The sequence below is a fragment of the Oncorhynchus gorbuscha genome, linkage group LG18, assembly GCF_021184085.1.
Source record: "Oncorhynchus gorbuscha isolate QuinsamMale2020 ecotype Even-year linkage group LG18, OgorEven_v1.0, whole genome shotgun sequence".
Classification (NCBI taxonomy): Eukaryota; Metazoa; Chordata; class Actinopteri; order Salmoniformes; family Salmonidae; genus Oncorhynchus; species Oncorhynchus gorbuscha.
The window spans coordinates 7882358-7899259 of NC_060190.1; the positions used below are offsets into that span (position 1 = coordinate 7882358).

The 16902-nt window shown below is 47.4% G+C and overlaps 1 protein-coding gene across 1 annotated transcript in view; it reads left to right on the forward strand.

Annotated features, from left to right (window-relative positions):
* Positions 1 to 16699, forward strand: part of LOC124003477 (B-cell lymphoma/leukemia 11A-like) — a 63894-nt gene extending 47195 nt beyond the window's left edge. Inside the window, exon 3 of the mRNA XM_046311758.1 lies at positions 11333 to 16699. Within this exon, the coding sequence (XP_046167714.1) occupies positions 11333 to 13320 (1988 nt within the window). The 3' untranslated portion in view covers positions 13321 to 16699. The remainder of the gene's footprint in view (positions 1 to 11332) is intronic.
* The last annotated feature ends 203 nt before the right edge of the window (positions 16700 to 16902 follow it).

Genomic DNA, 16902 nt, shown 5'->3' on the forward strand with positions numbered 1-16902 from the left:
CTGGTGTGACATGTGATTCAAGGCCGTTTGATTTAAACCCGATCAGAGGAAAGAAATCCAACTCTTTACTACGTCCAATGAAATACTTACTATGTTGCTGCATTATAGACGAACACTCACCTCTCTCGTCTCTGCTTTACGTCACTAAGAGTTGTGATTCTGGTTGAGTTTGACCGCGGACTAACCTTAACCGCAGAGCAGCAGCAGAGTCCATCTATTGACAACGATTGACCTTGAACTATTTAACCAGCTGACCACACTGTGACCACTGTGTAACCGCAGTCGGGAACACAGCAGATGCGTAGCGTGTTTAAGGACGCTGTGGGCGACTCCTCCGACACACTGGTCTCGTTGTCTTCTGTCCCATTTTCTTTCATTCTACCCCATTCCCTCACAATGCCTTGGGGCGTCATATGCTCGAACGGGCTCCTTTGATTGGCCGCGGCTCACATGACCTTTCCAAGCCACTGGTTGTCTCGCGCCTCGACATGCCCTGAGAGAGCGAGGGAAACATACAGTAACAAGGTGTCTGAAGCAACCTTTGTTTGGTCATGAGTAAATGTTGAGCCAAGGTAGAAAAGATAGTGAGTTTTCCCCCTTTAGGAAGGTCAGATTGTTCTGATAGCCACGTTCTCTGTCGTACAGATCCTTGTGAGAATGAGAGCGGACTTGGCGAGTAATGGCTTCCTACCTTGTCAGATGGGGACTGTGGTCAGAGGGAGAAGGAAACACATCTGGAATACTTCACTCTCTATCTCTGTCTCTCTCTCTGTCTCTCTCTCTCTCTCTCTCTCTCTCTCTCTCTCTCTCTCTCTCTCTCTCTCTCTCTCTCTCTCTCTCTCTCTCTCTCTCTCTCTCTCTCTCCTGCCTTCCTCCCTCCCCCTCCGTCTCTTCCTCCCCCTCTCTCCTTGCCTTCCATCCCCTCCCTCTCTCTCCCTCCCTGCCTGCCTACCTCCCCCTCCCTCCCTCTCTTCCTCCCACTCTCTCTCTCCCCCTCCCTGCCTTCCTCTCTCTCCCACCCTGCCTTCCTCCCCTCTCTCTGTCCCCCCTCTCTCTCTCTCTCCCTCCCCCTCTCTCCCTTCCTCCCCTCCCCCCTCCCCTCTCTCTCCCTCCCTCCCCCTCCCTCTCTTCCTCCCCCTCTCTCCCCCTCTCCCCCTCTCTCCCTCCCTCCCCCTCCCTCTCTGCCTCCCCCTCTCTCCCCCTCTCGCCCCTCTCTTCCTCCCCCTCTCTCCCTCCCTCCCTCCCTCCCTCCCCCTCTCCCTCCCTCCCCCTCCCTCTCTTCCTCCCCCTCTCTCTCTCCCTCCCTCCCCCTCCCTCTCTCCCTCCCTCCTGTGAACGAGCCAGTCCCTTCGGTTAGGCCTGTATGAGCTTATGTCTTCTTGGAATATGATTTCCAGTGTGTTAGACCAGAGGGCATGGAGAGGGGGAGGAAAATACAAACCACCTGTATAGTTCTCTCCTCCTCCCTAACCCTGATGGAAGGAGAGTAGGTGGCTGGGAGGGCAGGGTGGGGTGAGGTCAAGGGTAGAGGGCTTCAGAGGGAAAACAGAGCAAGAGGGAGACAGACCCACAAAGAATTCAAAAACAAATCATTTGTTGATCAACTCACATATCTACTGGGTGAAATACCACAGTGTGCCATCACAGCAGCAACATTTGTAACCTGTTGCCACAAGAAAAGGGCAACCAGTGAAGAACAAACACCATTGTAAATACAACCCATATTTATGTTTATTTATTTTCACTTGTGTACTTTAACTATTTGCACATCATTACAACACTGCATATACTTGTAGACAATAATATGAAATGTCTCTATTTCTTTGAAATGTGGAAATGAAGTGTATTGTTTACTGTTCATTTTTTATTGTTTATTTCACTTTTGTTTATGATCTAGTTCACTTGCTTTGGCAATGTAAACATATGTTTCCCATGACAATAAAACCCTTTGAATTGAATTGAGTGAGACACCGGAACCAGACAGACAGAAGTGTTTGCTCAGCCTGGAGGGATCCTCTCACACACAGTGGGAGTGGAGAGAGTTGTGTGTGTGTGTGTTGTGTATCCTCCCAGCCTTCCAGCTTCTCGTGGCCTCGCCATTCTGCAGGTCCCTGCCTGTAGATGCCCCCTAGCCCTAACCCCTACTACCCCCCTACCCTAAACACCCTCTCCCCCTCTTCTCCTCCTCTTCTTCTCTCCTTCTCTCAACCCCGTCTGGGCCTATTTACAGCTATTCCCTCATTGATATCAGCAAAGCTGTGTGTGTTTCCAATGAGCAATCCATACGTCCACTCTAGTCTCTAATGTCTAGTCTTTCAGCATTGTTCATCTCTGCTCTCTCTCCCTAAGATACACAGCCGAGGCCGCCTGGGAAGTCGTCTGGGGTCTGTTGTTTCCCTGATATCTCCTTTCATTTATGTTGTCCATCCACTCTGCTTGACTTTAAGGACGCAATTGTTAACAATGACAATACTAAGGACATTATCATTGTCCACAATAGACCATGTCTCATGCAAATGTTTACGTTATGTAATTGATTGGCTCGTTAACTGTACTGGTTTAAACCTCATGACCCAGGGGTCTATATACTGTACCATTATGTCTTTCTTATGACCGCACGCACGCACACACACACACACACACACACACACACACACACACACACACACACACACACACACACACACACACACACACACACACACACACACACACACACACACACACACACACACACACACACACACACACACACACACACACACAGCTCTCAGTAAGCAGAAGATAGCATATAATGATCTACAGGGGAGAACAAACAGACCAGACCCATTACAGGGGCAGTCGGACCGAGAGATGCCCGAGCGCGGAGCCCTCTGACTGGGCTATAGGGAGAGACAGGAGGTCATGTCGATGGATGGATGCCCTTTCTGGTCAGTTCAAACAGAGTTCAACCGACTGGAGATGGAGAGGTCCATTGGGCGGGAAAGGAAACAGACATCGGACAGACACATTACACACACACACACAGAAAACACACACACTCATATATGAATGGAATTCACACACACTGAGACTCTTAGAAGAACACACAATCAGACAGGCACACTTTTAGTCTCTCCCTCTCTGCTCTGTCTATTGTGCAGTGTGTGCATACAGTGAATTTGTCCTCTGTAGCCATCTGTCTCTAATGGTTCTAGTGGGTCAGAGAAACACAGTCCTGGTTCTGGCTGCTCCTATCATCTGTCTCCAATGGTTCTAGTGGATCAGAGAAACACTGTCCCGGTTCTGGCTGCTCCTATCATCTGTCTCTAATGGTTCTAGTGGGTCAGAGAAACACTGTCCCGGTTCTGGCTGCTCCTATCATCTGTCTCTAATGGTTCTAGTGGGTCAGAGAAACACAGTCCAGGTCCTGGCTGCTCCTATCATCTGTCTCTAATGGTTCTAGTGGGTCAGAGAAACACAGTCCAGGTCCTGGCTGCTCCTATCATCTGTCTCTAATGGTTCTAGTGGGTCAGAGAAACACAGTCCAGGTCCTGGCTGCTCCTATCATCTGTCTCTAATGGTTCTAGTGGGTCAGAGAAACACAGTCCTGGTTCTGGCTGCTCCTATCATCTGTCTCTAATGGTTCTAGTGGGTCAGAGAAACACAGTCCAGGTCCTGGCTGCTCCTATCATCTGTCTCTAATGGTTCTAGTGGATCAGAGAAACACTGTCCCGGTTCTGGCTGCTCCTATCATCTGTCTCTAATGGTTCTAGTGGGTCAGAGAAACACAGTCCTGGTTCTGGCTGCTCCTATCATCTGTCTCTAATGGTTCTAGTGGATCAGAGAAACACAGTCCTGGTTCTGGCTGCTCCTATCATCTGTCTCTAATGGTTCTAGTGGGTCAGAGAAACACAGTCCTGGTTCTGGCTGCTCCTATCATCTTTCATGACTGTGGAAAGGTAATAAGTATGAAAGTGATTTGAGAATTGAACCAACACAGAACACATTTCTTACTGGCACAGTACACAGCTAGACAGAGCTAGAGCCCAAACCAAAGACCACCAGGCTTCACGTAGTCAGTTATCCCACAGTAAATCTCCCTTCCTGCCAGCCAAGTTCTTTCTTTCTGTCTCGATCTCTCTCTCTCTCTGACTCTTTTCTTTCCTTGTGATGTGTCTAGTCTGTCTTTTTCTGCACCCTCGCTCGCTCGAACTCTTTCTTTTTCTTTTTCTTTCTCTCAGACTCTCTTCTTTCCTTTCCGTTTGATGTGTGTAGTCAGTGGGTTAGCAGTCTGACTGAACCTTGCTGTTGCCACACTAATGTCTGTTTTTCAAACCTGGAATCCCCGGACGGACTGTTTCTTAGAACACGGTTAGCTCTCCCCTTCTCTCTTCTCCCTCACTGTGTTTTCTCGTTGGTAAGCCGCATTTCCTGCATCAGGCTTTGTTTCAGAACAAGTGTTGGTCAGACAGGCTCTTTGTTGGTGGCCAGTGGCTCAGTGCACCACAAAGTAGTCTGGCCTGGGACAAAGGCAACAGTGTGTGAGTGTGTGTGTGTGTGTGTGTGTGTGTGTGTGTGTGTGTGTGTGTGTGTGTGTGTGTGTGTGTGTGTGTGTGTGTGTGTGTGTGCGTGTGCGTGTGCGTGTGCGTGTGCGTGTGCGTGTGAGTGTGAGAGAGAGCAGGGCCGCGACCAGCTGAGACCCTCCGCTTTGGGGTGAATACTGATGGAGAGAGGGCAGACACACACACACACACACACACACACACACACACACACACACACACACACACACACACACACACACACACACACACACACACACACACACACACACACACACACACACACACACACACACACACACACACACAGACACACACACATGGGATGGCTAATGGCAGACTGGACCCCCCATCCTGCTCCATCACCAGTCTCTGTCCATGAATCCACAAATGACATGAACAGACTCGTAGTCACATTAACACTTTCTATCACAGCACTCTGAAGAGGTGTCCATATCCTCCCCGATCACTCCTACCAACACCCAGAAACACTTAGGAATATTGGCAGGGACCGTTATTAGTATAATCACTCTTCAGGTGGAAGTCCAAAATGGCTGAGCTGACATACAGTGTTCTCCTGGCTCTCTCTCTCCTCCTCTGGTGCCTTGCTAAGCCTATAACAACATTCCTCCATTAAATCAATGACCGATATCTGCGAGAGCCAGTTGGGACGGTCAGGAGGAGGAGGGAGAGACTTAGCAGGGGTTGGTCAAGAACAAAACAAAATGGTGGAAAAGTCAAGTAGTTGCAGGAACAGTAGAAAGTTGGCGTGGGGACTTTGTTGTTACCGTGGCATTGTGAACTTGTTACATCAGGGTTCAAGGTCATTGTTGATTGTAGCCAATGGCGGTTGTTTGTCTGTCGCTGTGTTTCAATGGTAGGGGTTCAGTTGGGGCGGAGGGGGTCTGTCTGGGACTGACACTAGTGTACAGGGGCGGAGGGTTGGGAGTAGGGGGTGTGGAGGTGCATATTGCAGCAGGGGAACAATGAGAGGGTCTGGATCTGCATGTACAAAGTGGCTGCAGGCTGCAGCACCTCCCTAGACTAGACTGTTTATAATCATCCCATCACTATTGCTTTGTCTAGCCCGGCCTTGTCTCCTTCTGTCTGACTGGCTGAGACAGTATTGGAATAAATGTGATCCTGCCGAATGGGCCATATGGGCAATATCTTGTTGTTTAACATTTGTCCTTGTGCTCTTTGCATGGCTGCGGATCATATTCTCTGGTGATAGCAGTGCATTGTACAGAGAAAGAGGCTGCAATAGACCTCTTCTGCTTTGTGTTGCGACAGGCTGCAATGTCCTTGGTAGGCTTGTTATCCTCTTTTTCTGTTATTCCTCTTTTCGTTCTCTCTCTCTCACTCTCTCTCTCTCTCTCTCTCTCTCTCTCTCTCTCTCTCTCTCTCTCTCTCTCTCTCTCTCTCTCTCTCTCTCTCTCTCTCTCTCTCTCACTCACTCACTCACTCACTCACTCACTCACTCACTCACTCACTCACTCACTCACTCACTCACTCACTCACTCACTCTCTCTCTTTCTCTCTCTCACTGTGATGGAAGGCTATGCTCACCGAGTCTGTACATAGTCAAAGCTTTCCTTAATTTTGTGTCAGTCACAGTGGTCAGGTATTCTGCCGCTGTGTACTCTCTGTGTAGGGCCAAATAGCATTCTAGTTTGCTCTGTTTTTTTGTTAATTCTTTCCAATGTGTCAAGTAATTATCTTTTTGTTTTCTCGTGATTTGGTTGGGTCTAATCTCTCTCTCTCTCTCTCTCTCTCTCTCTCTCTCTCTCTCTCTCTCTCTCTCTCTCTCTCTCTCTCTCTCTCTCTCTCTCTCTCTCTCTCTCTCTCTCTCTCTCTCTCTCCCTCTCTCTCTCTCTCCTCCCCTCCCCCCTATCTCCGTAAGCCTTCTCCCCAGCCTTGGTTTCAGCCCAGTCTCTCCTCTCCTGGTCCTATTTCAAAGGGACCTCGACTTAGTTTTAGCTTTAGAGCTTCTAGAATCTGGAGACCGTTCGCTGAACGGGTTCTCTTCTTTTTCTTTCCATTGGAGACGATTTTAGAAGATAATTCCCCCAAGCTCAAATATTCCTTCCCTTTTTATAATCTTCAAGGCCATCAAATGCCCTGTCAGGACGTGTTTCTCTGCTTCCTCACACGCTGTCCTTCCCTTTGAGCCGGGATCATTAGAGAGGGATAGGCTGCGTGCCAAATGGCCCCCTATGGGCCCTGGTCAATACTATATAGGGAATAGAGTGACATTTGAGAAGCACCCATAGTCTAGTCAAGGCCAATTTAGATATATTCTTTTTGTTGTTTAGTGTCTGCCGGACAGGCGGTTGGGAATGGGTACGTCACATTGGTCCGGCTCGGTGCCAATCAATATGACGAGGGCATCAATTATCCACCCTGTTCTGTGTTGTCGTCTCGTGAGCAGGGAGGTTTCAAACGTCATCTGGACCAGATGATTGCACAGCGAGAGACGGGTGTTTTTGATGTATAGGCAAATAATTTAGGGGCCGGCCGTGTTGTGGCGCTCCGCTGTCCTTCACGACTGTCGTCTCAGGCAGCCATTACGAATGGCACCTTCACGTCTGGCACCTTCACGCCACGCTACCCCACGCGTGTGCCTCAATCCTCCTCCGACAGATAGACAGATGAAGGCCTCAGAGGAAGAGAAGGTGTATACCCCACGCGTGTGCCTCGATCCTCCTCCGACAGATAGACAGATGAAGGCCTCAGAGGAAGAGAAGGTGTATACCCCACGCGTGTGCCTCGATCCTCCTCCGACAGATAGACAGGTGTAGGCCTCAGAGGAAGAGAAGGTGTATACCCCACGCGTGTGCCTCGATCCTCCTCCGACAGATAGACAGGTGTAGGCCTCAGAGGAAGAGAAGGTGTATACGCCACGTGAGCCGTTCTCCTCCTGCCTCGTCCTTTTCAACAACATCAGTTTCCCCACATAGGGAGACTGTAGGGTGGCACGTGTTGTCTTGTGTTCGTTGTCCTTGATGATCTTTATGGCCTTCCTGTGACATCGGGTCATGTAGGTGTCCTGTAGGGCAGGTAGTTTGCCCCTGGTGATGCATTGTGCAGACCTCACTACCCTCTGGAGAGCCTTACGGTTGTGGACGGAGCAATTGCCGTACCAGGCGGTGATACAGCCCGACAGGATGCTCTCGATTGTGCACCTGGAAAAGTTTGTGAGTGCTTTTGGTGACAAGCCGAATTTCTTCAGCCTACTGAGGTTGAAGAGGAGCTGTCTGTGTGGGTGGACCATTTCAGTTTGTCCGTGATGTGTACGCCGGGAAACTTTAAACTTTCCACCCTCTCCACTGTCCGTTGATGTGGATAGGGGGCTGCTCCCTCTGCTGTTTCCTGAAGTCCACGATCATCTCCTTTGTTTTGTTGACGTTGAGTGTGAGGTTATTTTCCTGACACCACACTCCGAGGGCCCTCACCTCCTCCCTGTAGGCCGTCCCGTCGTTGTTGGTAATCAAGACTACCACTGTAGTGTCGTCTGCAAACTTGATGATTGTGTTGGAGGCATGCATGGCCACGCAGTCGTCGGTGAACAGGGAGTACAGGAGAGGGCTCAGAACGCACCCTTGTGGGGCCCCAGTGTTGAGGATCAGCGGGGTGGAGATGTTGTAACCTGCCCTCACCACCTGGGGGCGGCCCGTCAGGAAGTCCAGGAAACAGTTGCACAGGGCGGGGTCGAGACCCAGGGTCTCGAGCTTGATGACGCGTTTGGAGGGTACTATGATGTCAAATGCTGAGCTGTAGTCGATGAACAGCATTCTCACATAGGTATTCCTCTTGTCCAGATGGGTTAGGGCAGTGTGGTTGCGATTGCGTCGTCTGTGTACCTATTGGGGCCGTAAGCACAATGGTGGAACAATGGTGGCCCTCTTGAAGCATGTGGGAACAGCAGACTTGGATAAGGATTGATTGAATATGTCTGTAAACACACCAGCCAGCTGGTCTACGCATGTTCTGGTGACGCGGCTGGGGATGCCGTCTGGGCCTGCAGCCTTGCGAGGGTTAACATGTTTAAATGTTTTACTCACGTCGGCTGCAGTGAAGGAGAGGCTGCTGTACCGTCACTACTTCAGCCAATATAATGACCCCCAAAAACGCAGTGCATTTTTATATGTGAGTATATGTGGAAAGGCAGAACGTGGGCAAATTGCCTTTTTTATGACGGAAAAAATCCATAGGAGGTCAGAGCCCCTTGCAGGTGGCAGCAATTAACTGTAATTTTTGCAGATTGTAATGATCCATAATTTGCCAGCCCCCCAGATCTCTTTTCAGTAAAAAAAAGGTTCTGTGGAGCTGCCTTTGATTGTATGCACATTTCCCTGTTGCTTGCTGGCCTTTAAAGGCCCAACCCTTGATTCGAAAAACAACAAAACTGCAGCCCCACTCAGTTTGCTATAAAGCTGAGGGATGAATGGATCAATGGGTATAGTTATATCATTGACATATCAAAGAGTGACTCTTTAAGTGGGATTGTCATGAGAGTGCCAGGGTGGCAGGGAGGCCGACACGTGAAAATCTGTTTTTCACCACATTCTTCTTCTCCTCCTTCAGGCTGCTCTAGCAGCGGGAGCCCAGCCTGCACAGTGTCCTCCTCACCCCTAGCCTCGACAGCCACAGTGGGGTACAGCAAGGCTGGGCTTCTGCTCCGTCCACCATCTTAGCAATGGCTAATCTTTATAGCTGGCAGCACATTTGTGTTTTTGGTTAAGTGCCTGCCTGCCTGCCTGCCTGCCTGCCTGCCTGCCTGCCTGCCTGCCTGCCTGCCTGCCTGCCTGCCTGCCTGCCTGCCTGCCTGCCTGCCTGCCTGCCTGCCTGACAGACAGATCAAACAAAACAAACAAAAAAAGGATAAGAAACAAAAGGAGAGAAGAAACGAAAGCAGAGATGAAGGAGAAGAGGCACATTTGAGGAGTGGTGTAGAGAATGTGCTACTTTGCATATCTCACTTCTCCTTTCTCTATTCTTCTTTTCTATTCACCTGAGAGGATTTCAAATCAAGCTGTAAACCATGAAACTATCCCAAATAGAATAATAATACATGAAATGCATTTTCAAATCATTCCCTGGCACTCTCCTTTTTGTGTTTTCTTTTAGAAACTATATATTTTTTTAAACATTTTTTTATATATATATATACACAGTGGGTAAAAAAGTATTTAGTCAGCCACCAATTGTGCAAGTTCTCCCACTTAAAAAGATGAGAGAGGCCTGTAATTTAGGTACACTTCAACTATGACAGACAAAATGAGTGTCACGCCTTGGGCATAGTGTTTTGTGTTTCGCAAGAACGGTGAGCAAAAATCACAGAACCACACGGGGGGACCTAGTGAATGACCTGCAGAGAGCTGGGACCAAAGTAACAAAGCCTACCACCAGTAACACACTATGCCACCAAATAATGCAGTGCCAGACGTGTCCCCCTGCTTGAGCCAGTACATATCCAGGCCCGTCTGAAGTTTGCTAGAGAGCATTTGGATGATACAGAAGAAGATTTTGAGTGAAAACCTCCTTCCATCAGCAAGGGCATAGCAGATGAAACATGGCTGGGTCTTTCAGCAGGACAATGATCCCAAACACACCGCCCGGGCAACGAAGGAGTGCTTTTGCAAGAACCATTTCAAGGTCCTGGAGTGGCCTAGCCAGTCTCCAGATCTCAACCCCATAGAAAATCTTTGGAGGAAGTTGAAAGTCCATGTTGCCCAGCAACAGCCCCAAAACATCACTGCTCTAGAGGAGATCTGCATGGAGGAATGGGCCAAAATACCAGAAACAGTGTGTGGAAACCTTGTGAAGACTTACAGAAAACGTTTGACCTCTGTCATTGCCAACAAAGGGTATATAACAAGTATTAGGTATTGAGTATAAGTATTGAGAAACTTTTGTTATTGACCAAATACGTATTTTCCACCATAATTTGCAAATAAATTCATAAAAAATCCTACAATGTGATTTTCTGGATTTCTTTTCTCATTTTGTCTGTCATAGTTGAAGTGTACCTATGATGAAAATTACAGGCCTATCTCATCTTTTTAAGTGATAGAACTTGCACAATTGGTGGCTGACTAAATACTTTTTTGCCCCACTATATATATATATATATATATACAGTACCAGTCAACCAGTCAAAACAAAACATTGTAGAATAATAGTAAAGACATCAACACTATGAAATAACACATGTGGAATCATGTAGTAACCAAAAAAAGTGTTAAACAAATCCAAATATATTTTATAATACATAATATGTATTTCATTCACTTTTTTCCCCCCTTACTAGCTCTGACTTTGCAGTATCTGCTAAATGACGAAAATGTGAAATGTAAATGTGTCAGCATTAGACACATGTTCTACTTTAGCCCCTCTAATTCTCTAAACACATCTATGGAGGATGGTTGAGTGTGTTTAACGAGATTACAAACGCATTGTCAGGCAAATCTCAGGTCATCGTGCAAGGGCCATTGAAATTCAATTATTGTTTAAAATATTCCTAATTACCTCCTTGTCTGTGTAAATTGTATACACTGATTGAGATCTCGTTGCTGGTGTTGTTTAGATGGGCTGTGTAATTGAATGTATGTTTAAATCTCAGTGTATTAATTAAGCTGGTAAAAACTGAAGCTGAATTATTTATCAAAGACAATGGATATCTTTGTTGTCGAACTGAAATATGAAGTATCACGGTCTAGCAATCCTAGAGGTCCTCATTCTCTTTCAGTCAAGTAACCCTTCTTCTTTCTCTCTCCTATTCACAGACAAGGATGAGCCCAGTAGTTACACATGTACAACCTGCAAGCATCCGTTCATCAGTGCCTGGTTCCTGCTCCAGCACGCCCAGAACACCCACGGCTTCCACATCTATCTGGAGAGCGAGCCAGGCAGCCCCCTCACCCCCAGGGTAGCCGCCCCGCCCGGGATGGGGGGTGACTGCACCTCCCATCCCCCCCTCCACGGTGTCCACCTGGCCGATGGGAGCCCCTTCAGTCTGCTGAGATTGCCTGGGTCCGGGTCTGGCCGGGAAGGGGCCGCCTCTGTCCCCCACGAGGGACGCTACCCCCGGACGCCTCCTCTGTTTAGTCCGCCTCCACGGCACCACCTGAGTCCGGAGAACCTGGCGCTGGCCACCCATCACCCAAGCGCCTTCGACAGGGTGATGCGGCTCAACTCAGTGGTCCTGGAACCACCGCCCGCCATGGACTTCTCAAGGAGACTGCGGGAGCTGGCGGGTAACCCCACAGGGGCCTCCCCACCCCTGTCGCCCAACAACCCCAGCCCTATGCAACGGCTGCTGCAGCCCTTCCAGCCGGGCTCTAAGCCCCCCTTCTCAGCCACGCCTCCCCTCTCCACCTCCCAGTCGCCCTCGTCCGGCTTCCGCTCCACCCCCAACCCGGCCCAGCCTACCACGCCGCTCAAGGCCAAGTCGTGCGAGTTCTGCGGGAAGACCTTCAAGTTCCAGAGCAACCTGATCGTGCACCGGCGCAGCCACACAGGAGAGAAGCCCTACAAATGCCACCTGTGCAACCACGCCTGCACCCAGGCCAGCAAGCTGAAGCGCCACATGAAGACGCACTCTCAGAAGAACTCCCTCATTTCCAAGTCGGATGACGGCCTGTCCACCGCCAGCTCACCCGACCCAGGCACCAGCGCCCTAGTGGGCACCGCTACCAGCGCCCTCAAGTCCGTGGTGGCAAAGTTCAAGAGCGAGAACAACGGGCTGCTTGAGAATGGTGAGGAGGAGGAAGAAGAAGAAGAGGAGGAGGAGGGAGATGAAGAGGAGGAGGGAGATGAGGAAGAAGAGGAGGAAGAGGAGGAAGAAGGAGAGGAGGCAGAGGAGGAGATGGAGACTGAAGAAGGTGAGAAGAATGATTATCATTTCAGCCTGCTGTTGGAAGGGGCCCGGCACCACCAGAACAGCCAGGCCCTCCACCCCCACTCCCATCCCCACAGACGGAGCACTCCCCGGGACGCCTGTGAAGAGGACATGGCACTGGAGTCGGACCGGGCCGATGAGGTCTGTGGCACCACCCCAACGGCCAATGGCCTGGGTCCTCTCTCTAATGAGACCCTGACCAGGAAGCTCCTGATAGGGAGCCCCGGGTCCCTCAGCACCATGACCAAGCGTATCAAGGTGGAGAAAGAACTGGATCCTCCCACGCCCACCATCCCCAACACAGATAACGTCTACTCCCAGTGGCTGGCCGGCTATGCCGCCTCCCGACAACTCAAGGACCCCTTACTCAGCTTTGGAGAGTACTCCACCAGACAATCGCCCTTCGCCACATCCTCCGAGCACTCCTCCGAGAACGGCAGCCTGCGCTACTCCACGCCTCCCGAGGAGCTGGATGGCGGCTGCGGGGCCTCGGGTCACAGCGGGACGGGGAGTGGGGCCAGCACCCCCCACCTGTCAGGGAGCGGCGGGCGCCCCAGCTCCAAGGATGGCAGCCGGCGGAGTGACACATGCGAGTACTGCGGCAAGATCTTCAAGAACTGCAGCAACCTGACAGTGCACCGGCGCAGCCACACAGGAGAGAGGCCCTACAAGTGTGACCTGTGCAGCTACGCCTGCGCCCAGAGCAGCAAGCTCACTCGCCACATGAAGACCCACGGCCAGATGGGCAAGGATGTTTATAAATGTGAAATCTGCCACATGCCTTTCAGTGTGTACAGCACTCTAGAGAAACACATGAAGAAGTGGCACAGCGATCATCCCATGCCAACCACCCTGGAAATTAAGACTGAGTAGGGGAGGCAGGGCAGCTCCCTGATTCGCTGAATCATGGCAAAAGCTGAGGAGACTGACAGGGGTTAGACACCAGTCAGAAACCCGGTACCTTTGAAAAAGCTGATCCATATTTGGGGCAATACTATTGCATCGGACACAAAAACGTTTGAGCCTTTCTATTGTGCAATAATTGACATGTTTTGTACTTTTGTATCTGGACGGCATGCTCAGTGTGTTTTGGCTACTTAGATAAAATTGTCCTTCATTGGTTGGTTGGTTGTAATCGTGTTGCTGTTGGTTGGTACTTTTGATTTTAAAAAAAGAAAACGATAAGAGGAAGAAAACCCCCATGCTGCATATACGTACTGTTTTACATATCTTGTACAGTTTGGTGTTGGAAACATGGTGGGCAGTGTGAATGGTCTAACCCTGAACTACAAAAAGCAGGGTCAAATTTTGACTGGTCTTTTAAAAATATTTTCTGTCCATTCCTGGGTTAAAAATATCAATTGGGTTTGCCTAGGAAACGGTAGCCACTTAGCAACATAACATTTTCTTTTAGAAGATATAGTGGTGGTCAATTTGAAATGAAGAGTTATCGTTTGAAAAAGCAAAAAAATTGTGCCTTGGAATATTTGACCTGCATTAGTTAATCCTCCTTTTTGCTATAAGCTCGGAGATTCAGCTACAAATGATAGCTAGCGGACATGTGTTCAACGGGAAATAAACAGGTTCTTGCATCAAGCGCCTGTACAATATGACATCGTCCTCCGTGACCCAGCGAAACACAAGGAACCAGTTGAAACAAAAAATATATATTTCTGGTAAATTATTTTATCTGCCTGACTCATTGTATAATATACTTCAGATGCTCATTCTGTTTACTGGCATATTAGCTACATGCTATTTTGGGGATTATGTGGTGTTTATATAAAGGGTTTTATTTGTGTTTGTTTGGTACCTTACATAGGGGTACTAAATGTAATAATGAGTTGTTATAATTCTGTAAACTTAAGCTCATAATGTGTTTTGTTTTGAAATGAAAGGTTTTACAGTTTTTTGTAAGTAGCACAAAACTATGTTGTTGTCCTTGTTGTCCTTGTTGCTGGGATCTTCGGTGAGTCGGCCATGACAGTGTGTTGCTGTGGCGGCTGGGCACCTGAAGACTTGTTTTTCTTAGTTCTGACATGTCAGGCTGATTTTGAAAGGGGGTTGGGGTTGGGGGCAAGGAATGACCAGATTTCTAAATGCATTATAAGCTTTTTAATAAGCTCTTATTTCTTTTTTTCCACATGTTATATCAGATTTCCTAAAAGTTGAAATGTTGCCTCTTAAACTAATTGATATTGGAAATTCATTTTTTTTTAAATTTAAGAACAATTTTGAGAAGTGTATTCAGTAAAACACATCCCCCGCTCGATTTTTACATCATTTGAATCTTTCACGTGGGTTTGTGCTCTTTGAGGTGACATGTTAGACCTCACCGCTGTTCTTTTGATTTGACAGACTTACATCAACCCCCCTTTCATAATGTTGTTGGTAAAGCACTTCTCACTCTGCCTTGGATCCTGTATCTGTCTCTCTAATCGGAGGTACAGTCGGTTGAGTATAAAATAATAAGAACTGGGACTTTTCCCAGGATGAAATATGTGCACTGTTCAATTTTCCCAGTTTACAGGTGGACACTGAAGGGAAATCTTTGCTCTAATGCAGACCGATTGATGTGGTGTCATTGCTTCATGCAGATAAGAGTGAAACGACAAGCCGTCGCCAGCCATTTTGTTTCCCAGGGGGCCTAGCAGTTTTTGGGGCCTCTGGGTAATACAGTATCAATGCAGGAACCGCCATACTCCCTCCTGCTTCAGAATGAAAGAAAGAAACCTTGCTGCTCAAAAAGGGCAAGGTTTTTTTCCTACTACAAATTTTTATAAAAATGAATAAATAAACTCTGTTTTTTAATGTAACACTTCAATATCTTTAGGGGAGACTTTATTTAAGTTTGTTTTGATGATATTTTTGGGGTTTCTCGTTAAATCTTGATGGTTATGCTCAAGATTGTATCACTATATTATGAATACGAAACGAACATGACTCATCTTTTTGCCTTTTTGCTACACAGGTCTTCAGGTTAAACAACATTCTCATCGGCGAGAGATTTTAGGATTATATGTGAATATAGAGAGAGAACTTTTTAAAAACATAGGAAAATGCACACTCATGTTCCTTATGCTAAAATACACATTTACGGTCTACTTGTTCCCGTATTTAGAATGGTATTTGAAATTAATGTTCACTTAGCGTAGGCATTTATGTAGTATTTATGTTGAAGCCTGTATTTTTAACTGTTCGCTTGTTCTCTTTAAAAGGTCCCAATGTACTCTTCTCAGTAGTTGAAGAAAAAATGACCAACCAGCTGCCACCGTATATATTTTCTTAATTTGGCAGGATAATACTATTATAGTGTGAATAATTTGTACGCTTGAACAAAAATTAAGTAGGTTTTTGAAAATTGAAACGCTGTGGCGTTCTATGGATAAGAGGAGCCATGTAATGGCTTTCTCAAGCAGTACTGTCGGAATGTGCCACAACATGGCAACACAGGGGGTTGTATATGTCTTTTATTTTAGTTTTTAAACTGTTTTTTCCTCTCCTGTCATTTTATATGCAGTAACACAAGCTATTGTTGGGTTCTCGGTAGTGTAACTTTCTACTGTCCGTTCCTCTCGACCGCCTGACCACATTCCAGTCACATCAATGAATGAAGAACTATTCCAGTCATTATGCAGTCAATTGATTTAAAAAGGACATGAATCTGGAAATCAATTTAGGGGTTTTATTTTGAATCTATTTTTCATTGCTAAACCGTACATGGTGCTTCATGGGTTTTTTAAAGTGGTAAATCTCACTTGCAAAACATTTCTAATGAAAACAGAAATGATTGGGGTGGGAAAAGAAAAGCCTACTTGAGCTGGTACAGTAAAGTAGGCTACATGTTTTGTGTACATGACAATGCTACGTTGGTACGTTTAGGGTTTCCAGCCTTTTTTCCCCTGTCTGTTCTCAACGCTGATTATTCTGAACTGAACTTGAACTTGGCCTCCGACAGTGAACGTCCCTATTTATTATGACTATACACAACTTTGTTGAAAACAGAGTCACACACAGCAGGAATCAATACATTTTCTCTCTCTTGTTGAATATCTGATGTTTTTAACATGTATTTTTAATGACCAAATGTCATTGACCACACCACTCAGTTTCTGGGAATTCTACTCTCTTCTGTTGAGTTCTAGTTCGTTTGGAGATGCCACTCTTCTTTTCAACAACGGTTGACTGCGTTATTCTCTACACTCAGCCATTTTGTCTTGAAAAAAATGAAAAATAAATAGTATTACATACATTTATGGAATTGTTGGTTGTTTACCTAAAGACCTAAGGTATTTAGTTTGGGATGACACTCACACATGCAAACATTCATCACACATACACACGAACGCACGCACGCACACACACACTTGCAGTTAATATACAAACTATGACACCTCATTGTCTTGGAATATCATCGCCACCCATAGAACGTTACGCATGTGTGTGAGTGTGGGA